This window comes from Hydra viridissima, unplaced genomic scaffold (assembly GCF_058129835.1).
Source record: "Hydra viridissima isolate aposymbiotic clone 2 unplaced genomic scaffold, HvirCarnegie_v1 scaffold_20, whole genome shotgun sequence".
Classification (NCBI taxonomy): domain Eukaryota; kingdom Metazoa; phylum Cnidaria; class Hydrozoa; order Anthoathecata; family Hydridae; genus Hydra; species Hydra viridissima.
Window position 1 is genome coordinate 167,501 of NW_028324319.1, and position 23,145 is coordinate 190,645.

Consider the following 23,145-nt stretch of genomic DNA (forward strand, 5'->3'; position numbering starts at 1 on the left):
AATTAGAAAGTTTGTTACCTCAAAATTAGAAAGTTTGTTACGTTGCTTTAAAAAAAACAAGTAGCAAAAATCCAATTTTTCAACAGGACGGAGCATTCATAGCTTAAATCATACAAAAAAATGGTTACAAACAAACAAAAATATTTTACAATGGCCTTCAAATAACCTGGACTTAAATCCTATTCAAAACATACAATGTAGTTTGGTTTGTTTAGTTTGTTTGGTTTATGCAAATGGAAAGCAATTTGATAATGTCAATGAGTTAAAAGAAAAATAAAAGGGATGCTGGGATCACATAACCTCAGATAAATTAGAAAAACTTTATTCATTCAATGCCAAATAGACTTATTTAGCAATAAAAAAATGGTGGACAAATTCAGTATTAAGAAAAAAACTAAAATGGTCTTAAAATTTTGTCACTTAAAAGCAAAAACTTTAAGCAAAATCTTTTATTTTTTTTTATATATCTCATTATTTTCATGAGTTGTTTTTATTAACAACTGAAACGGAATGTGGTCTTAGAACTTTGTCAGGGAGTGTAGTAACAATCTTAAAGTTTCTGAAGTAATAATTTTTTAAAGTTTGAGAAAATGTTCTTGCATAAATTCTTCAATGTTTAGGTGTCAAGCTAGATATCATGAAAGAATGTATTTTCTTCATACTTACTGTATGTAGAAAATAGAGTTGTTTTCCTATTATTAAGCATTATAGAAATGATATTAAAGAGATAATATGACTTAAAAGTTGCAATATTGTCAGAAACTGACAGCAAAAATGTTTTCAAAGGTTTTCAGTTTCAATATTTACGTAATGAGTATTATTTACAGCTTCAGAGCCCACATCAGCAATGACATACTTCGGTATTGAGTTGTAAAACCATGCACCAGATGACTTCCATAACTAAATAAAAAAAAAGATAAAAAAAAAAGATTCTTAGATAAGTATTAAACAAAAATACTTTTTGAAATATTAATATTTAAAATTAGTTTTACTTGAATGAGGAAACACATTTTTTCTAAATTATTGTCAAAATAAGATTTAAAAGCCATCTTAAAGTTGTTATTATTTTCAATTTTTTTTTTTCTAATGCTATATTATGCTTTTAAATACTTTTTTCTGCTGGTAAAAAAGATGATCAAATCTTGAAGATGAGCAATCACATTAAGTCCTCTGTTTTACTAGTTATTATACCTTCATTATACATTGTACTTAAATTAAATCCCAAAAATGGTCAATTTACAGTAATCTTTAATAATAATGAAAAACAGAACTCAATATGAAGAATTTAAGAGAATTTGAACAACTTGTGGTTATGAAAATCTAACAGGATTGAGACCTTGAGAACTCTTTTTATTTTTAATTTTTTTTTCAAAACTCCTTTCAGGGAAATTATATTCACAACAAGAAATGTATGTACACACATAACCCAGATCTTGATCAGACTAATCGATCAATCAATAAACATACTGCGTAAAGGAGGCTTAGATGATAAAGAGAGAAAAATGATGGGGATGGTAAAATATAAATACTGTTAGATTTATATTATGAAGAAAAAAATTTAAATATCACAAATTGCAAGCTAGACAAAATTTAAAATGATATAAATTTTAGTTAGGCTGCTTTTACATATATATATATATATATATATATATATATATATATATATATATATATATATATATATATATATATATATATATATATATATATATATATATATATATATATATATATATATATATATATATATATATATATATATATATATACATATATATATGTATATGTGTATTTAATAAATAGCTTAACAGTCTTAAAAGTGACACAACGAAATCATTAGAAAAAAAAATCGCATAAAACAATGAACAGAAAATTATTGAGCGAAATTATGTCTTGTATAACACCATCCTCTGAATATTTTTTTAAAAACATCCTTGAAATCTTATCAATATTTATTAATAAACCTCCAGCAAGTGTAAGAATTTTAGTTTTAGCATGAAGATCAATTTTGCATAATATTAGTAAAATAATGCATAGGAAAATAAAGAATGGCATAATAAAATAAAATGTGGTATCCTAAAACTATTTATTCAAAAATATGGTCTCCAAATTTTTGAGAAACCTAAAGTAACAAACTGAAGTCCTACTGAAGCCTGCTCTTAAGAACACCATTAGTCAATAGAATCCTTGCTCACCTTTATCATCTTCAGTTGCCTCTACATAAAAATCTTTGCTATTTCTGTGTTTGTATGTAAGATTTAAGTATAATTATATCCACTATTAATTCTTTTTACTTAATATCATATTTTAATTACTAATCTCCCATTGAAGCCATCTTTCAATTTTACATACATATTTTGAAAATATAACACTGCTTTATGTACGATACATTTACATTATTACACTGTTGAAGTAGTTATCAATCTTAACCTAAGCTGATTTTTTTTTAAACTTCATTGAAATACACCTATACTTTAATATGAAATTATTTGACTATAGATATTTGTGCTGTATAATTTTGTGAAATGTAAAATAAATGCCTCTTTAGAATAACAAATTGTTAAATGTAAATATTTTTTAAAATAACCTGTCTTTCTTCATTGCAAATAACACAATAAAAGTATTTTTTTGATATTTCTGAGGTTAACTTAGAATCCACACCACACTTTGGGCAAACCATCTAAATAAGAAATTTTTATCATAATATTTTTCACATACTAATACATCATAATATTTTTCACAACTCAAAGGAAAAAGAGAAACAATTTAGAGCAATAATTTAAAAAAAGAATTATGCTGACATGGCCACAATGAAGACAGTAGTTTAGAGAGTCTTTTAATAGACCAGCTTTTGTACCACATATTAAACATGTCTGAACTCCATCTCCAAGCACATTTTTACGCATATCTTCAAGTTTTTTCACTAGTGTCCTAAAATATATGTCAATGTTAGTATAAGAAAATGATCATTTAAGTATAATCTTAGAAAAAAACATTTTTTTAAATCTGAAATCCACCCAAATTTATACATGTAATAACATCAGAACCTAACTCTTAAATATATTTTAACCTAAAAAAATAATTATATTGTTAATGAAACATTCTCTGTAGAGGGCTATGTTAAATATGAACATTAGAAATTTAAAAAATCTAGTATTTCAAACTAAATTGCTGAGGTAACTTAACTGTAGAAAGGTACTTTCTTATTATTTTACATTTTAATTACATTTTTTGTTAAAACTGAATAATACCTAAACAGTAAAAAGTCTGTTTTTTTGTTATTTAAAAGTTTTTTCTTTGAAAAAAAAAGTTATTTTTCATTTCTTTTTCATAAAATGTAAAAGAAAAATTTTATGAAACACAAGAAAGTTTTGAAGTTTTTTTAAACATTAGAAGTTTTAAATCAAATTTAAAAAGTTGATCATTAGCTCTTCTGAACTTCCATAAAGCATTTAAGTATATAGTGTACAAAACAATATCTTAACATTTGATTATCTAAACTTGACCAATCTTAAAGGTGAAAAGGTTAACACATGCAACATACCATCAAGTTGCATACTCAGTAAAGGGCTAATCATTTGGAATTGATGAAATAGCATCAAAAAGCAAGGAAAGATTTCTTTTATAAAACTAAGAATTATAAGAATGCCCATGAGCAAGATTTATTATACATCATGTAAACAAATTTTAATAAATTCTTTAATAGTTTTTACATGACATTAATCATAACTTTTAACATAAGAAACTGAAATTAACAAGTTTCCATAATTTGTTTACAAAAATCAAACAACTTCATCTAATAAATAAATCTCGTGAATTTCATCACCAAACTATTTAAAAACTTATTTGCTGAAGTGCTTATGTTAGAACTTTATTATTTTGAATTTAAACATTTAATTACTAATTAATCATTCAATAATGAACAACTTCAAAATAATTCTTAATTGATCTTAAATGATGTTATAACTAACAAAAGAGACACATAAAAACTAAAAAAATATTTACCCAATCCGTAATTCTTCTTGTTTTTGCTTGGCATCTCGTCTGCTCATAACATCTGCTAAAATATGAAATTCCTCTTCTGTTAATACTTCACCTCTCCGAGAATATCCTTTGTAACTTGACCATCCTGTATCTAACCTAGACATCAAATTTATGTAAAACAAGAAATATGTATGCATAATACACAAACAAGAAAAAACTCATTTAAAAATTTGAAAGATAAATTCAAAAAATTACCTTCCTCTTAAAGCAAGCTGGCGATCATCAGGAATGGTCCACCGATCATCTCCATCAATAGAAAGCTCAACCATTTTCAATGACATAATTCATAATTTTTTTAAATTCAAATATATGGAAGTTCTTTAACTAAACATCACAAAAGAAATTTTGCTTCAAACAAAACAACAAAAAAACAGTTTTTAATTTGTTTTAAATGCTTAAAACTTGAGTAGATATCATAATAGATAAAAAAAAAATTTTCAGGCAAATTATTTTATATAAAAACTGCAATTCATATTTTAAAACTTTCCAATCAGCTTAGCATGGTTAGAAACCAAGACACGCAAAAAAATTATTTTTCTGATTTTCCAAAATATTCAGCATAAAATAAATCATGCTTGCATTTGATGTATTTGTTCCTAAGTAATTTAGATCAAACCATAATTACTGAAAAAAAAGGAAACAAATTTACTTTATTTCAAAAGCTAGAAAAATTGAAATTAAAAAGTTGGTTTGAACAAATATTAGTCATAATACTTCTAACTTATACAAATTATCTATCATGTTAACAAGGAATAACCATAGTCTTAAGAAAAATAACTGACTTTAACATACATATATTTAAGTTAAATTTTTATATATATGTGTGTGTGTGTGTATGTGTGTGTGTGTGTGTGTGTGTGTGTCTATATATATATATATATATATATATATATATATATATATATATATATATATATATATATATATATATATATATATATATATATATATATGCATACATACTTAGACACATACAAACACACAATAAATAAAAGACAACCTTTATTTGCTCATTTGCTGAATATTATATCTTCACTTTAAACAATTATTTGTATAAAGCCTCATAAGCAAACAAAATTTTATTAATGTAAGTTTATTTGCATGAAAATTTAATTATGTACTTTCAATAATCATATTATAAAAGAAGACAAAAAAATTTGCACATTCTCTTTAGCAAAGAAAATTTTTTTTTTTTTAGTGCTTTTATTCTTTTCCTAACAATAAACTTTATAGATACAGAGAAAAATAAAACCATAGACTGGTTTACAAAACAGAGCTACTTAAGCACCAATCAAACTTTAACTTCTTTAAGTATTTATATCTTATTATATATATCTTATTTCAAATAAATGTTTAAAAGAGAACTATTGAAAAATCAATAGTGAATAAAAATATATATAATGTATACTTACATACAATCTATGTATACATTACATAAATATAAATATAAACATATATATATATATATATATATATATATATATATATATATATATATATATATATATATATATATATATATATATATATATATATATACATATATATATATATATATATATATATATATATATATATATATATATATATATATATATATATATATATAGTCTTACATATTTAATTTGTTATATGTTATACAATTGTTAATGCATATCAGTACACAAACATATTTAAAATAACCGTTAATGTATCTCAAAGAATTAGCATATTTAAAATAAACTGACACTCCATATTTCACTAAAATACAGAAAAACAAAAACATCTAACAGACAAATCATACTTAATATGAAAAGTGAAAACTGAAAAAAAGAGTTTGAAAACCAAATGTTGGTTCATAGAATATATTCAATAACTCTCAGTTCGTATATAAACATGAAACTTATATTTACATTTAGTTACACAATGCTTCGAATGCATAGAGCCATATGCTTTTCAATTTTAAGAATAATGTCTGCGGTTATTTTTAAATGCACCTGTTGTCATGGTTATAAAGATTAGTGCTTTTCTTTTTTTCTCGACTTCTTACTGAAATCAAACAAGATAATACCAAAACACAAAATAATCTCGTTTTTCTCCACAAATCAACACGTCAATAAAGTTATTAGCTTTTATGCATTATTTTTGCGGCTAAAAAAAGACATGTTTTAATCAGCGGGATACTATCAATTTCATCGAACGTATCAGACAATCAATTTGAATGTTTAAATTTGCTGAATGCGTTTTATACGTCGAAAGCAGTTTATTTTTCTATTGTTGTAGTAAGTACAGCATATGAAAAACGACCTTAAAGTTGTGACTGGAAGTTTCGTCTTGATATATAACTTTGGCATATTTAACCTCTTAGGTCTTAAAAACACGGCTGTGGGTATATCTTTTGTCGTGGATTTGTCGCATTTGTGTTAAAAAATAAACTTTGTTATTGTTTATCGAATTTTTACAATGTTTTACAAAAAATTTCAGTAGTTTTTTGTTTGTTTGTTTTTTTTAATGGGAGCATTCTCAATTTTTTCCGGAAATTTATTTATTTATTTATTTTTTATTAAGCACTGCAAATTTTTTAAAGCTACATTGAATTTTCAAACTGTTAGATTTATTCTAAAAACAATTGAAAATAATCCAATTTAATGAACCGAAATTTTCATTGATTCATAATGTTAAACATCAATTCGTTTACCTAAATATTCAGTTCAGCTATAATTAAACTTATGTATCAGAGTAACTAGTTGTAATTCGGAAGGAATTCCACCGGGAATTCCAAGTTCGACCGTAAGACAAATTAGGACATTCAAAACATAGATGTATGCAGACTTCTAATTGAAATTGTTGTATTTGAAAGCCAACTGGCATTTTCGCTCAACAAACTTTGATCAGCAATTTGATCAATACTTTTAGGCCAACACTTTTGGTCAACAACTTTGATCGACAGGTTTTTCAGATTATTGTATATTAAACTAAATTTGTAATTTTTAATTGTTTGAAAAAATATTTTGAGCTATGACATTAAAGTTATTGGATATGGCATTAGGATAAAAATATCAGGTTTCTATATATTGATTTTTATTACTTTACTTTTTTTTTTTTTTTTTCAAAAATTTACTCAAACTGGTGTCTTGACACTATCACAAGAATATTTTTAACACATAGGGGTATCAAAGGTATAATACGGTGTATCAGAAAATTGCCTGAATGTTTCGAAAAATCCAATATTTATATTATTTATATGTTTTGGTGCAATTGCACAAATTGGAGTTTAAAACAGGCGAAGTAAGAATTTTGTTGACAATTTTTGTGGTTTTTTAGCTTATGATTCAAAGTAATTATGTTTATAACAGTTGGTCAAAGGTAACAGCTATACCTTTTTAGTAAAAACCTGTTCATTCTATTTGGAGTTCTTGAACCTGACAGCAAGTTGAAGAATCACCAGAATCTTCAAAAGTTATTGATCATGAAAAGGGTTGGTAAAACAGAGGAACAAAAATTCCTCCACGACAACACTAGCTTTGTCTTTTATGCTACTTGTGTGTACATAGATTGTACCTTTTATCCATCAAATTCTTGTTTATGAGAAGAAGAGTTATGTTTTTGGGGATTATTTCCTGTCTTAAAACAACCGGGAAACACTATGTTCTATCTTACTTTATAGATTAATAGAAACAAAATAATCACTTTTTTCTTTCATTTACAGATAAAGTTTAGAATAATATCATTTGTAGGTCATTCTCCCTCATCTAACTAGCCACTAGCAGTGTTAAAAGCTGTCAAGTTGTAAAATTCTCAAAAAAATCGCAGGTGGTTAAATTTATAACAGTACTTATATCTAATGTCTCAAAATAACGGAAAACAAATTTGGATAAAAGAGAATAAAGTTCACTCTCAAGGAATTAAAAAATGCAATTTCATATTTTTTTGTTTTCATGACCATTAAGTGCATCTTTACAAGAAAGCGTGCACTGAACTTATTTTTTTTGCCGCACAGCTAGTTACTGGAGAGTTCTATTATTTCAAAACTTACGCCTGAAAATTTTCTTAAATCTTTTATGGAATAAATGATTTTATTGGCATAATTTTGTTTTGAATAAAGTACATCTCTTAAACTTCCTAAACGCTTTCTGCCACGTCTTTACCAGCACTGATTAAACCATTTTCCCAGTGAATTTAAATACGATCAATTAGCTAAACAATTGTTTGATGAGCAAGCATGCTTGTGTTTTCTTATTTTACGTTGTAGACCTAAGTACTAAAAGTACTCGAATTGCAAACCAACTAAGTTAGTAATAAATTTAGTAAACTATGATGATTTCTGATGAACGATCGGTGAAGATAAGGACCGAGGTATTTTTGATGCAACAATCGCCTGTCTTTGTTGCAAAATTAAAGCCAACCACCTGGTATAGTTAACAAAATATTAAAAATCTCTACTTACAACGTTTCAGCTTTTGTCTAAAATCATATCCAAGATACAGCGAATCATAAAATGTTATAATTTAAAATAAGTTTGCATCAAAGTAGGAAATCAATTAACGTTTATTCCGAGACCAATGGAACACTAAACAAAACTTATGTACACTACAAAACTTGTGTAAGCATTAATAGGGCGTGGAAAGACTACATAAAAACTATTATTTACTTCAATTACAAACTTAAGCTGATTGCAATTGTGTATACCAAGGGAAAAAATGTTCATGCTGTTATTTAAACTTTGACATTCTTTTAAATAAACCATTTAATAGTTTGATTGCAGAGATTTTTTAAAAAATTCAAGTGACTAATCGCTGGTCGTTCATAAACGACAAGTTTCAAAGAGTAATTGGTCCTTCTCGTTACTGTTCGTTGTGATTCGTCACGAATAGTAACCGAAAACGAACGTTTACGATTAACTGTTTACAAATCGCTAAATGATTCAAAGAATGTCTTGAGATCTCTCACTCAAATTTCTAAATAGAAAAGCAAAAGAAATAGTTTTAAAAAAACTGTTTAACTGAGCTCACAAAAATATTTATACTTGTCTAGAAATCCATAAACTATTAGTAACTTTGTTACTTAACCGTTTTATTTTCTTTCTATAAAATCAAAAAATTAACAAATAAATGCGGAAACATTTACTCTGCTTAATAATAACAAACAGGGTAAATACTTCCATAGCAGTGTTTTTGATTTTACGGAAAGAAAAACACGGTTTTCATCATAAAGTATAAAAATACATTTAATAACCTTAAACATCAATGAACTGATGTAAAAAAACAACAAAAAGGATATAAATACTTCTGTAGAATACTCAAAGATAAAATGCTTTTTGTTATGGATGAGGGAGAAAATACGGAAAAGGGGAGGGGCAGAAGAGGAACGAAGTAGCAATTTAGTGTGAGATACTATCTCAAAAAAATGTCAGTCTAATTGATTTACAAGTCAATCTTGTAACAGTGTTATTCCACCCTAACAATAAATATAATTTACAAAGATAGTATTCATTATATATAATTAGCAAAAATAAATTTAACCATTTATATTATTTGAGGAGAGTACAAACCCTAAATATTAGACACAAAATAAAACTCCAAATAATTACGCATCGTCAAAAATATTTCTTGGAACACTTGAACGTGATGGTAAACTTGAACGAGTCAGAACACTTGAGCGAGATGGAACATTTGAATGGGTAATGCCACTTATTTTTTGATACCCTTTTGACATCCTTTCATTTGTTTCTGGGGGGGCATATTCAATGTCAGACATTAATTGGACTTTATCATCACCATCATTAAATTTTGAATACAAGCATGGCTTATTCACTGTAAGTCTTGTTTTTGAACTCAGAGATGGAGTTTCAATTATAGAATCATCTGAACCATTGACAACTCCTTCATTAAATTCTTTATCATTTCCACCAGCATAGTGGTCAGCTTTTGATTTTACAGGCCAACGTTTCCCATTTATCTGTCTTTCAACTTTGCGTTTTTCACGCCTTACGATCTCTTTACCTTCCCGCACAAAATCTGAAGAGAAATCATCATCACTTAGAAATTGTTGCATTCCAAGACAATGCAGTATTCTTTTACCAATACTGAAGTAAGTACATATGCAAACAAGTAGAACAATCATTGGATAGTACAAATTAAAGCCTTTAGCAATAAATGACAGTAAATCCATATGTCCCATAAACTTTGTAAAATAAGTCTCACTAATCTCAGTGCCAGTTCTTCCTGTAACATGACCATCCATGTGTATCATTGCAAGAAAATTTAGACATATTGCATAGGTAAGACGACAAAACAACAGACCACTGAAAAGTAAACTGTTAGCATCTGTTTCATGATGAGGCTCAAAATAGTAAAAATTAAATATTTTAATTTTAAAAACAGTGTAATATGTGCAGGCACACATGTAAGCTATGGTAACACAAGATACAACCTCCATTTGCAAATACAAATAGTTTGTTTTTGTAAGTTTAATAAGATGGGTAAAAATGGATAAAACTGGATCAGTGCAGAAAAATGTTGACTCTGACCATACCAAACAGACACTTAAAATTAACAAAAGTAATGAAAACAGTCGAAACAACCATGGTTTTATGGTTAGTTCCCACACCCACTGTAAGCGCATAGTTAAGATACTATTTTGGGTATGATCAGTAAAAGACAACTTAAATTTTTTCTCATTGTTAGATTTATTTCTCTCAACATCTTCTAGATAAAAAGCCAGCTTAAGCAATGCATTCCACTGAACTTGTGTTCGATGAGCACGTTGTGTTATTACCATTACTTTTTTATGCAACTTTACAAGAGCTTTATCATTAAACTCGGTACTTCCTGTTTTATAATCTATAAAATCATCTGTACCTTTACAAAACAGTGCAATACTACTCTCAGGACATTTTTTAATAATGATATCTAAATGCTTTCTTAAGTTGCTGTTGTATTTAATTTCTTCTGATGCTTTTTTTACTTCACTTAGAGTATCTGCTAGCTCTTCTTCTGCATCTTCCTTGTAAGTACTCAACTTTGAAATTTTGAAATAGGTTTGTTCAAGTCTTAGATTATGCTGAGACATATTCCATGCATTGCGTGGCAGTTCTACTAATCCATAACCAAGTAACAAAACTAAAAGCAATAACCCCCATGTATTTGATGCAGTGATTCCAATGAGTTTTAAACTATCTGCATTTAGTGAAAGTTCTGGCTTTAGAGCCACATAAATTAGTAATGCTCCAAATATTACTAAATAGCTTCCATACCATATGGCATTTTCAAATAAAGCTGTTTTTATTTTTCCCCAAACTGTAAATGATCCTGCATAAACATATGATTGCATCATAGGTAATAGAATCCATGATAATATCTGTGAAGACCAATAAATAATACGCCATAAATAAGGTAAAAGATCACCTGAGACATAGGACCAAGGAATAAAACAAGCAGGTTTATTTTTGCTTTGCATCACACCATCAATTCCTATTGATTGATAACCAACTAAATTTTGGCTTTGCTTAAGTGTGTCATTTTGTTTCAAATAATTTATACATTCTACGTAAGTACTGTTTGAGACGTCAAGGGGTAGGATAAATATAATGAGAAACGAAAAAAACCAGGAAATAAATACTGCAAGTGTCACTAAAATATGCTGCTTGCGTAAGTTTCCATATTGATGAAGTATTAGTAATGTTCCAAAAAATACGCAAACAAACTCAAAAGCGAATGGTAGAGCTGACATGGTATTAATTCCAGTCTCTGATTAGATATTTAAATATAAAAGTATCAATTGCAAATTATATATAAAGGTTTTAAGCCTAAAATATGATGTTAACGAATTGAAAAACTGATTGGGTTAGAGTCCTCTGTCCTTCATCTTGAAATTTAAAGACCTTGGTCAATTCCGCAATATTTAGGGATTTTATTACTTCACTTCGGTTTTTAATTTATGCGTGACCTCAGCTAAACGACCCGATGTTAAAGAAACGTTTTAATCTCTAACATATTTGCTGCGTCCTGAACCGATTATTGACCTTGTCTCTGAACACCAGTTGGAGAAACTTATATCTCCAACACTTTCTTTCACCAAACCCTTCAGCTACATTTCACGAAATTTCATAAAATACTACGAAGATATTGATAAAAAAATTATTTTACTCTTGTTGTATAATCATGGAGTGCTAAAGATGAGCAACAACATTGTAAATTATAATGAAGCAACGCCTTCCTTGGCTTTAACTGAAGTAGACATTACTTGTAAATACTCAGGCAGCTCTCATTTTTGCCTTTTCTGGCTGGAGAGTTTGCTCTTTTATGATAGAAAAAATTCAAGCATAGAAAACACAAAATTCAGTTCTTTTGACTATAGTGAAGATGCATCATCCTACTGGACAAGTCCAAAATCAACCAATTCAACATGTAAATCGCTGGATTGCTGGCGCGGGCTTGGAACATGAAGCTGAAAAAGCTAAGTTTAAAGGACGAAATGCTAATGGTATGACTAATGTGATTTAGGCCTATTTTGTGTGTTTTAAAAAACTATAAGTATTGAAAAAGTTTTCTCAACTTTTTTTTATCTTAATTTTCTAAGTTAGTCAATTTGAAATATAGTAAATGTTATTGATAGATTGTTATAACAATTTTTTTTTTTAATTTTTTATTCAACATCTTAGTTGATAAACTTATTCAATATTTGTTAATTGGTTTAAAAAGAATGCTACCAAGAAAACACGGCTTTACTAAAATTTTAGGAGTTTGTATAAATTGTGTACAAGTACAGACATTTTATCACATGAATAATGTGATTCTAAACAAAGTAATCAAAAAAAATCTTTCTTCTTAAAAACAAAGATAAAATCAGAGAAAAGCTCCACTTGGAATAGATGGCTGTTGCAAATTATTGTTTCAAAATAAGATTAATCCTAATATTTTTATAGTTATGTGTTTTCTTTTAGGAGTTGTTTGTACTGCAAGTCGTAATGCTGCTAAGACAAATAAGCAGAGTTACAATCGTGGAAAAAGGGATCAATCTTTCTCCAAAAATTCTAAAATGTTGTACTCATCTGATTCCCTTTACTTTGACAAAAAAGTTAGTATGGTAAGTAAAGGGGCATTTCTTTATTAACTTAAAACTTTGAGATTAAGGATTGATAAAATTTTGAGATTAAGGATTGATAATTTAATCATGTCAAAAAAGTTTATGGATTAATGTACTTTGAAAGTAATTCAGCATATTATTTAAGTATTAACTATGTTTAGTATTCAGAGATATTGGTTATTTTGTTTTTCTTCACTTGGTGGAAATGGTTAAAATTTGAAAATTGTTGAACCAAACATAAAAAATCTAATTTCTTATTGGATTAAAATTTGAAAATTTCATTTAATTTGAAATGCTTCAAAGTTGTTATTATTAAACAAAAAGTTTCAGCTCTATAAACAAAATGCTGCTCCTAACTACAAAGATTCTTTTTTCTTTATTGAGTTTTTCTGCCCATTATATTGGGTCTGCCTGAATTATTTAAATTCAATTCATAAAAACTTGCAATTTTTATTTAGTTTTTATTATTGTTATTATTATTATTTTTATTATTATTATTATTATTATTATTATTATTATTATTATTATTATTATTATTATTATTATTATTATTATTATTATTATTATTATTACTATTATTATTATTATTATTACTGTTATTGTTATTATTATTATTATTATTATTTTTATTATTACTGTTATTGTTATTATTATTATTATTATTATTATTATTATTATTATTATTATTATTATTATTATTATTATTATTATTACTGTTATTGTTATTATTACTGTTATTGTTATTATTATTATTATTATTATTATTATTATTATTATTATTATTATTATTATTATTATTATTATTATTATTATTACTACTGTTATTGTTATTATTACTGTTATTGTTATTATTATTATTATTATTATTATTATTATTATTATTATTATTATTATTATTATTATTATTATTATTATTATTATTACTATTATTATTATTATTACTATTAAGGAAGACTATTTTATTAAAGTGTAAAATTTTAAGGTAAATCAAGTGTTTCTCTGATCTCTTCATGACAAACACTCCCTTGAAAACTCCACTGTTCATGAATAATTTTTTATCTTTCAAGAAGCACACCACTCTAGTGTACATAAGTGCAAATTGTTAACATATATTCAGCTTTATAACAGTAGCTATTATCAAATATAGGCTCAGAAATTCCATCCATGACGAGGCAAACCTTTTCAATTACACTCTGCCTTACCTTAGCACTCTCTTCACATATAGTTGCAACTTGCTGTGAGAAGTTAAAAATGTGACTGCAATTTATTTAACTTTTTCAAGTTAAATAAACCTATTATTTGCTTAAGGAAGTCAGGTTTCTTTTTTAGTTTTTAAAATGTGTATGAAATGAGATAATACTTAACCTCCCCTAAGTTATGTTAGTTCTCTAAATCAAATGCTGTTGTATTGGTATTGTTATTTGTTGTAGTTTCCTAATTTCCAAATTTTTTGAATTTAGAACAACCATTCATCATCTTCTGCAAGTTTACTGTTGAACTTCCATTATTCGTGTCCCACATCAAGTTTTATGCACAATAACCAATCAAGCAATTATAAAAGAAAAAAGATGGCAACATTCAACAAAGAAGTTTTTTTGCAATCAAAGTATGTCTTTCAATAGTTAGCTTTGTTCAGGACCTTATCAATGTCTTTTTTGAATTAAAATATTATTTTTAATTCATTTTTTAAAGAAATACATTATTTAAAAATAATCAGTATTTGCTTTTTTTCAATTTATTTTGTATCTATTTAAAATGTTTCATGGTTTTCTTACCAATATTTGTGCATACAACCTGTTGGTTGACCTTATTTTACATTAATTTAAGTTTAATGCTCAACACCCCATTTTTTTAATATTTTTGAAAAGTTGTTACTTTGTTGTGGATAATATTCCGGAAAAGTATCTCATTAATGGAGTTGACCCAGATGTTTTGGTAGCATGGGAATCCATAAGGCTTGTTGTAAGAAATTTATTCTACTTATGAAATTTTTATCTTTTCTATGCATCTGTTAACATATTTGATATATATTGGTTATAGATTTTTAACATAAATTATGCTTGAAAGGTAATCTATTATTTAGCAGTAAATCCAGTTATTTTTAGAGATTTACTTTGTACTTATGATTTTTCTAGTACTTACCCACACATGAAATACCTAGTTGTCCTATCTGTTTGTTCCCACCGGTTGCAGCAAAAATAACAAGATGTGGTCATGTATTCTGCTGGAGTTGCATTCTTCATTATTTGCAGTTGGCAAGTGTTACTTTGTTAAGAAAATATTTTTTACTTTTTTTTTTAGATTTCTTTGAATACTTCTTTTATGCCATTTCATTTTTAAGGTTGATAAAACATGGAGAAAATGCCCAATTTGTCATGAAGCAGTTCACGAAGCTGACTTAAAAAGGTTGAATTTTTAAGCGTTTGTTTTGATACAAGAAAGTATTTTTCAAAATATAATGGTATTCATAACATTAATACAGGTTTTTTGCATGTTCCAAAATAAAAATTTCACAATCCTGTTTCCCAATTCAAATCCATTTACAGAGCAGGCTTTTTCAGTTCAAAACTGAGTAATCTGTTATTGCCAAATACATGAGACTCAACAATTAAAAAGTCTTTCTACAGAGTTCAGTGGCAAAGAGGGGTTCTTGGTCCTCTCTAAAGTTTTTTACTATTTATATTTTTTATATCTTTTTATTACATGTACTATCAATCTAATAATGTTAGTATTTAATTTTTATTTCAAAAAGTCTTTTTTATCTGTGTATCTCACCCCTACTTCCCCTTCTCTCATTCCTCTAAAATCCCGTCCTAAACAAAGTCTTGAGTGCACCACTGATGTGCTGTTGGTAACTTTTCAAGGTAACAACAATTTTCTCTGTGGCGTTTAATGCATGCACTTGCTTCTAAAATTGACTAAACACTGTAGACCATTTGATTTATATCTGCCAAATAAGGCAGCCATTCCACAGATGTTGTAAAATCAGGAAATGGTTCCTTCACCCTTCTTGCATAATTTTTGCCTTGTGAGCTGGGGGTAAAATCCTGTTGAAAGATCCAATTTGTATTGCTGAAAAGCTCTTGTGATCACAGAAGTACTATGGATTAAAGAATGTCACGACTATACACTTAATTGATTTTCACATCTTGATTAATGAAAGTAATAGGTGTTTTGCAACTTGCCCAAAATCCACTTCAAACCATGATGGGTTGCAGATTATGTCAATGTTCAATAATTGCAGACATTCCAGGAGTTTCCTTTGACCAAATTTTGTTGCGGTTACATAGAAGATGTTTTGATCTTTCAAGTCGCACATGTTTATTTTCAGACTTAAGAAGCTGAACCTTTTTAGGACTCTTGGATTCCTTCTGATTTGCTCTCAGATGAGCTCAGTTTTCCTAGGAATACTTGCACTTGGTTTCTAACATTTTCTATGCAGTGGCCATCATGATCAAGTTCCTGATATCCCTTAATTGTCCTAGAGACTATTCCCAGGTCAATACTGGGTAATGATACAATCCCACAGTTATGCATATTGAGCCTGTGTAAAGCCAAAATTTCTGAATGTTAACTTGACAATTACAAAATGATAATATCAAAAGTTAAAAATATAGACCAATATAGGTTAAAACATGAACGATTCAACTATAAAAAAATAAATAAAAAATTGAAATAAAATAATCAAAGTTATTGGGACACAAACAAAGTTGATTACTGTTTTTTTGTGTCACCCTCTAAAGTAAGTTAATTTAAAGCAAATGCAACCAGGTTTATCAGTTGATTGCAAACAATAAGCTTAATACAAATCTTGATTGACTAAAAGAATCAGATCACACTATTTTCTGGTTCCTTGTTTAAGAAAACACAGTGCAATCCAGTCTGTCCATTCCTGAAATGATGATATAATAAAGCTCTGCAATAAAAAGCATCATTGCATATTTTTTGACAATGATATTGTTTTTGTATTAAACATTTTTACATTTAATATTAGTTTAGAAATTTATCTTTTTTCATTGAGATATTTTATAAAGAGAATTTTTTTCACTTAAAGTGTTGTGAATGTTGTTCGAAAGAAGTTTGCCCGACATGAAAATATCACAATGAAGTTAATGAAGCGACAAAAAGTAAGTGATGTTTGTTCAAGTTGCTTGCCAGCTTTAAGTTAAAATACTTGTAATACCATTAACATTATTTTTGATAAGTTATTTTTAAGATGTTTTACAGTTATTCTACATGTTACCTCATGTTTTTATAAACTCCTAATCTTTAACAAAGTTAACACTTATTATTCTTGTTTTAGAGTTCTCTTTTCACCTCAATTCAAAGTGATGAGTTAATGGAATCTAATGGATCTTTTTCTTTTTGGAATGGTATGTATTTTATTCATATATATTAGAAATATTAGGAATCATTTTTTGAATAAATATCTAAGATTTATCTGACAGTTTAACTTTTTTTAAATATTTTATTTCAGGAGTTTTTCTGAGGTTTGGCAGTAGGCTTATGTTGACAAACAAAAATTCTGTTGTTGAAAAAATTCTGCTGCCAGAAAAGAAAGAATTAGAGAATCAGCTTCTAGATGCAATTGCAGATGAGGTGCGTTATAAGTTTCCAAAAATATACAACAATTTTTTAATTTGTTTGTTTCTGAACATGGTAAAGCTTTTCTGTTAATCTTATAAAAGTGATCTTGTAATCTTGATGAAAACAAATGAAATTGACATGAAAATGATTTTTTCAAAAAAAAAAAAAAAAAAAAAAAAAAACATAAAAAATGAGACCTGCAAAATAATTTAACTGCATAATGCTTAGGGTTGATATTTTAAGGGTTTTTACCAATTAATAATTTATGACATCCCCCCAAAAATGTTACTTTCAAGCATGAAATTCAAGATAATTTTATTAGAAAATTTAAGAATTTTTTTTGGGCTTGGTGGAAAAACTCAGTCAAAAATTAATCTGTTTTGTAATACAGTTGTTTGTAATAATCTGTTTCGTAATATAATTGATTTAAAGTTTTTTTTTACTATCTTATATTTTTAGTTGACAAGATAATGTTATTGTTTGAATTGTATATTGATTTTTTTGCATGTTAGCTATACATTTCTGAAATGATGCTTTAATAACCATTAGTTTAGCTAACAAATACCACTTTAATTAAGTTTTTACAGACCTCATAAATAACATTTTTTTTTAACAAAACAAGAACTGGTTATTTGACTAAATGACTACATCCACATGAAAAAGCACATCAAAATCATTAGTTCTGTGTAAAAATCTTATTTTTGTACTAAAATTTACTTAATCAGTTGTTGTTTTTTTTATTACCAATCCAATGATATATTTTTGTTTAAAGTATTGTTCACTTACTGTTTAAGTTTGTATTTACAGACTGGTGAAGACTGTTTCATTCAATCTGCTTTAAGAAAGATTGAGGTAAACTGAAAGTTTATATACTTTATCTAGTTGGTTAATTTAAGAAATGAGTTTGAAATCAGTTTGCAATCTGCTTTTGTCTAGAATGAGATTGAAAAATTAAAAGTTGATCATGAACTAAATGAACCACATGAACCACTGCAAGTGACACAAACTACTCATGATAAAAGTGCATCTGTGACTTGTCAAGAAAGAAGTCTGGCTTTCATACTTTCTCAAGCTAAGGTTAGTGAAGTGATTAATGGACCTCTTTGAATTATTTTAATACACAAATCTACGTTGTTTTTTTCTCTGCTAGATTGATGATAATGATGAACTGCCTTTCCCAAACCTTGACTGTGAGAGCCAGATAAAAAAATCAAGGATAATTGAGAATAATGACTCAGTTTATGAATTGCCAATCATGAATGAAAAATGCAATGACCAAATGATTAAGTGCACTTCACTACACGATGTAAACCCTTATATTACTCATACTGATAAACAGGAATCTCAGTGTGTCAGTAATTCATACGAAAGATTCGAAGGGAATGATTTTTATTATTTTTACCAAGGTAACTATTTGTTAAAGTTATTATTTTGCTGTATTTAAGGTTGTTATTTTTGTATACAGTTTAAATGTAAAATTGTACATAAATTTTCTGTTATAGAAATTGTTCTTTATTGTGTTTTTATGTAAAAGCTGAAGTTTGGTAAAAAGGATTAGTGTGAGAATGTTTAGGTTGAGCAAGCTATTTTAGTTAGACAATCGTGTATATAATGTTCAGTTCAAAATGTTTAGCTTTATATATTTTTTTTTTAGTTTTCTAAGCTTTCTCTTTATTTTAGGATTCTACCTAAATAGTGGTTATAATTTTATAAAATACTTTTATTTCTGCTTCATAATAGTTTTTAATTCACTTATGTTATTTTCTTTTCTTTTTTTCTTTTTTTTCAAAGCTGAGGATGGTCAAAATATATATATTGATGCTCTTAATGCAAGATGCTTGATAGAGGAGTATGGGTCTTTATGTAATGCACCAACCATAATCACAGGCCAAATTTTGGACTTTGAATCATTCACTATGAGTTTGGTAAATTTTGTATATATTTTGCTCTTTTTTTTTTATAAAAATAAAAAATTTTAATTTTTTGTATATTTTTATTTTTTATTTTTGTTTTTAGGAGCATCGTAAGCGGTTTAGGTATTTAAGTCATTTGCCAGTGGCATGTGAGTTTTTCATTTGTGAGCTATTGCTTAGGCCACCGGTTTTGTCAAAAAATACAATACAAAATTTTATGCCTGAGTTCAACAAAAGAAAAACAATACGGGCAAAAAAGTTAGAAGAACAAAGAAAGTTTGATCAAAAAGCGAGCAATGCAAGAAATAAGGAATTTGGTAAAAAGTTTCAATTACGATTTATTTTAGAATTAAAAATTTCAGATCAAATGTTAGTTTCCATTTTACTGGTTTATGTTTTCTTGATGAAAGTTTCTGTTTGACTAAAAGGTTATCAAACATTTGACGAATTTCCTTCAAGCACCATTGATCTAACAGATCCAGTCGATTTTCCTTGCAGCTTTTCTCCTACAGCTGAATTGTTATCTCAGAATGCTTTTTCTAATGAAACTATTGCTGATGAAAGCAATACTTTGAGTAATACAGGCATGTCTTTTGCGCAAATGTTGAAGGTGGAACAGACGAAAGGCGGTGTAACAAAGTTCCAGCAGACAAATAATAATCCGCTGGCGACGAAAAAGAATAAAGGTACCGAATTTAATGAATGATTTTTTGATATTATTTTTATTATTATTTTGTTATTATTTTGTTATTATTGTTGTTGTTTTTGTTGCTGTTATTGTTATTATTTATTTATTTATTTATTATTAGTATTATCATTATTATTATTGTTATTATTATTATTATTATTATTATTATTATTATTATTATTATTATTATTATTATTATTATTATTATTATTATTATTATTATTATTACTATTATTATTATTATTATTATTATTATTATTATTATTATTATTATTATTATTATTATTATTATTATTATTATTATTAACTATGAATTTAAAATTTTTAGATGTATTGACGCGTAATTTACCTGCTCTACAAGAAAATGAAACAGATTGCTCAGAAGTCTTGAACCCTACTTTTAAAGAGATGTTTAATGCAGCAATTCTCGCGGCTCCTTTAAAAGGCTTGAATGTAGTTCAAGGGAAGAGCGTAAAGAAGGGAAAGCAAAAAGGTGTTTTGCTGTTTGCCACTGGTGCCCAAAGAAAATACTAGCAATGTAACTGAAATGTTTCTTTTGCTCTAAACATTTGTTGAGTTTTGGTTATAAAAAAAAGATGAATGTCTTTATTACGGAAAAAGCTCTGAACTTTTCAAATATTTTTATCTTAAATGCATGTACACAATGTTAAGAAGTTTAATGGTAGAAACGGTTTTTCCCAGTAATCTCTATTTAGAAAATTATCCCTGTAATAATGTATGTTTAGAAAGTATGCCTTTTTTTCTTTTCTTTTTTTTACGTATTGATTTTCAAAACGTTGACTTTTTCGAATTTATTGTGTCTTTATAAAAGATTGCAAATTGCAAAACCGTCGGTTTGAGTTATTGTAAAGATTATTTTGAGAAATATATTAAAGCACGCCAGTATTTTGTTGTTTGTTGTCGGTTTCAATTTGTCGTGTTGTTTTAATTTAACAGCTCATAAAATTTACCGTTTATATTTTGCAGGTGCATTTTTAGAATATTTCTTTTTTTGATGAGATAATGTCAGAAATACCTTTACGTATCGGAGTACTGTCAATACAAGGCGCATTTGAAGAACATAAGAATGCATTGTTCAAATGTTCGGATTATTTCCGCAATTATCGAATAGAAGTTAAAGAAATACGTTCAATTGATGACATCACAGAGCAGTTAAATGGAATTATTCTACCTGGAGGTATTATTCTTTGAAATAATGAACGGAATTGAATGGGGCTAAACTTCAAAATTTCGTGGTTCTCAATTTTCAAAGATATCAATCTTAAGTTTTTTTCTGGTTAAATGATTGAAAAAAATGTTGTTTGAAAAGGTCGCTAAATATTAGATTCAGTTATTTTCAATGTTCTTGACGTCCTCTTTAAATTGTCTTGTATCATAGAAACTCGATTTTAGTATATATTTTTTTAATGCTGAATTCGAGTGTGGTTTATTGCGGGTAATACTAATTACGTCAGAAACATCTTTTGTACGCTATGTTGTCAACTCAAAATAAACCGTTTAGGAGAAAGCACAACCATGGGTAAAATACTGTCGCGTGACGGTTTTGGAGATCGCTTGAAACAGTGTATTAGTTCAGGGTTATGTGGCTTGAAACCACCAGTTGTTCTAGGTACTTGCAGTGGTCTAATCATGCTCTCAAAAGACATTAGTAATCAGGAAAGTGGCGGACAGTACAACGTAAGAGCATTTAGTTGAAGTTCACTGTTTTTCTTCCAATTCGATTTTTAAATTGCGCTGAAAGGGAAATGGGGGGATGTAAAAACGTTATAGTTAAATATTTTTTTTCTAGCTCGGTGGTCTCGAAATATCTGTATCTCGTAATTTCTTTGGGAGACAAATAAATAGCTTTCAAGCCCCCCTTATCCTTAACAGTGACTTGCTCGGCCAAAAAACATGTGAAGGAGTTTTCATAAGAGCTCCAGCTGTGACATCGGTGAATAGCAACGAAGTTTTGGTTTTAGCAACCGTTTTTTTAAAAGAGAAGTCAGATGTTCCTATCATAGTAGCAGTTCAACGAGAAAATCTAATTGCAACAGCTTTCCACCCAGAGTTAACAGAAGATTTGCTGTGGCATAAATATTTTCTCAACCAAATTATAAATCAAAATTTAAAATAAATGTTGCAAGGTTTTATTTGTTAAAATGCTTATATGATGCTTTATATACAAGTTATATTTATAGAAAATTGGTTACAAACTTGTCAATTAAGTGAAAGAAAATCCTTTTATCTATATGGGGAAGCGTGACATCATAATTACTAGAAAAAACTGCTTCAGCCCAAAACAGATTCTTTTCTTTGTGTTTTGTGTTTCTAACTTATCTAAAATTGTTTCTGTAATGGTAAACATCTCATCCCCAATAAGATTTTGAAATGCATGAACTTTTCAAAACTCTTGATAAAAGATCCGAAGATGGTGCTGGAAAGTATCTTTAAAAACACAGAGATATACTTTAACTGTGTCTTAAGAGCTAGAAATCTTGAGTATTTTAAATCAAAACTGCTTTTTAATAAAGAAATAACTTGCAGGCATTTTGTTAAGATGTACTAGTTTTCCCAAAAAACTAGTACATCTTAACAAAATCTCAAGATTTGTCATCCTAATTTAAAAGTGATTTTCATTATTCCGTTTTAAGGAACATTTCCTGAAGAATAAAATTTTCAAAAATGTCGATGATGTTCGAACTCACCTAGAAGAATATTTTTCTTCAAAAGAAACTAAATTTTATGAAAGGGGAATCGAAACTCTACCAACAAGACGGCAAAAGGTCATTGATAACGATGGAAATTACATAATTGATTAAAAAGAAAATTAAATGTAATCAAATT

General features: G+C 27.4%; 4 protein-coding genes across 4 annotated transcripts in view; 2 read left to right on the plus strand and 2 right to left on the minus strand.

The window, feature by feature from the left end:
- The window catches only part of LOC145181498 (rabphilin-3A-like), an 18,292-nt gene extending 13,900 nt beyond the window's left edge, over positions 1-4,392 (minus strand). The window contains exons 1-5 of the mRNA XM_090075365.1: positions 4,240-4,392; positions 4,006-4,140; positions 2,802-2,931; positions 2,588-2,680; positions 826-900 (exon numbers count right to left, since the gene is read on the minus strand). Coding sequence (XP_089931491.1) covers positions 826-900; positions 2,588-2,680; positions 2,802-2,931; positions 4,006-4,140; positions 4,240-4,325 — 519 coding nt within the window. The 5' untranslated portion in view covers positions 4,326-4,392. The remainder of the gene's footprint in view (positions 1-825; positions 901-2,587; positions 2,681-2,801; positions 2,932-4,005; positions 4,141-4,239) is intronic.
- Positions 4,393-9,402: 5,010 nt separating this feature from the next.
- Positions 9,403-11,971, minus strand: LOC145182147 (G protein-coupled receptor-associated protein LMBRD2-like). The gene has a single exon (XM_080057421.2). It carries the CDS (start codon positions 11,752-11,754, stop codon positions 9,610-9,612), a length of 2,145 nt encoding a protein of 714 aa, XP_079913547.2. The 5' UTR covers positions 11,755-11,971; the 3' UTR covers positions 9,403-9,609.
- Positions 11,940-21,201, plus strand: LOC145182146 (E3 ubiquitin-protein ligase RNF10-like). Its single transcript, XM_090075310.1, has 16 exons — positions 11,940-12,507; positions 12,968-13,110; positions 14,571-14,716; positions 14,979-15,072; positions 15,246-15,365; positions 15,452-15,516; positions 17,165-17,237; positions 17,414-17,483; positions 17,588-17,709; positions 18,505-18,549; positions 18,634-18,774; positions 18,848-19,103; positions 19,489-19,622; positions 19,714-19,927; positions 20,039-20,296; positions 20,627-21,201. The coding sequence occupies exons 1-16, from the start codon at positions 12,387-12,389 to the stop codon at positions 20,830-20,832; spliced, it is 2,208 nt and encodes a 735-aa protein (XP_089931436.1). The 5' UTR covers positions 11,940-12,386; the 3' UTR covers positions 20,833-21,201.
- On the plus strand, positions 21,194-22,601 carry LOC145181685 (uncharacterized). The gene is made up of 3 exons (XM_080056825.2): positions 21,194-21,496; positions 21,821-21,996; positions 22,109-22,601. Exons 1-3 carry the CDS (start codon positions 21,322-21,324, stop codon positions 22,433-22,435), a joined length of 678 nt encoding a protein of 225 aa, XP_079912951.2. The 5' UTR covers positions 21,194-21,321; the 3' UTR covers positions 22,436-22,601.
- The last annotated feature ends 544 nt before the right edge of the window (positions 22,602-23,145 follow it).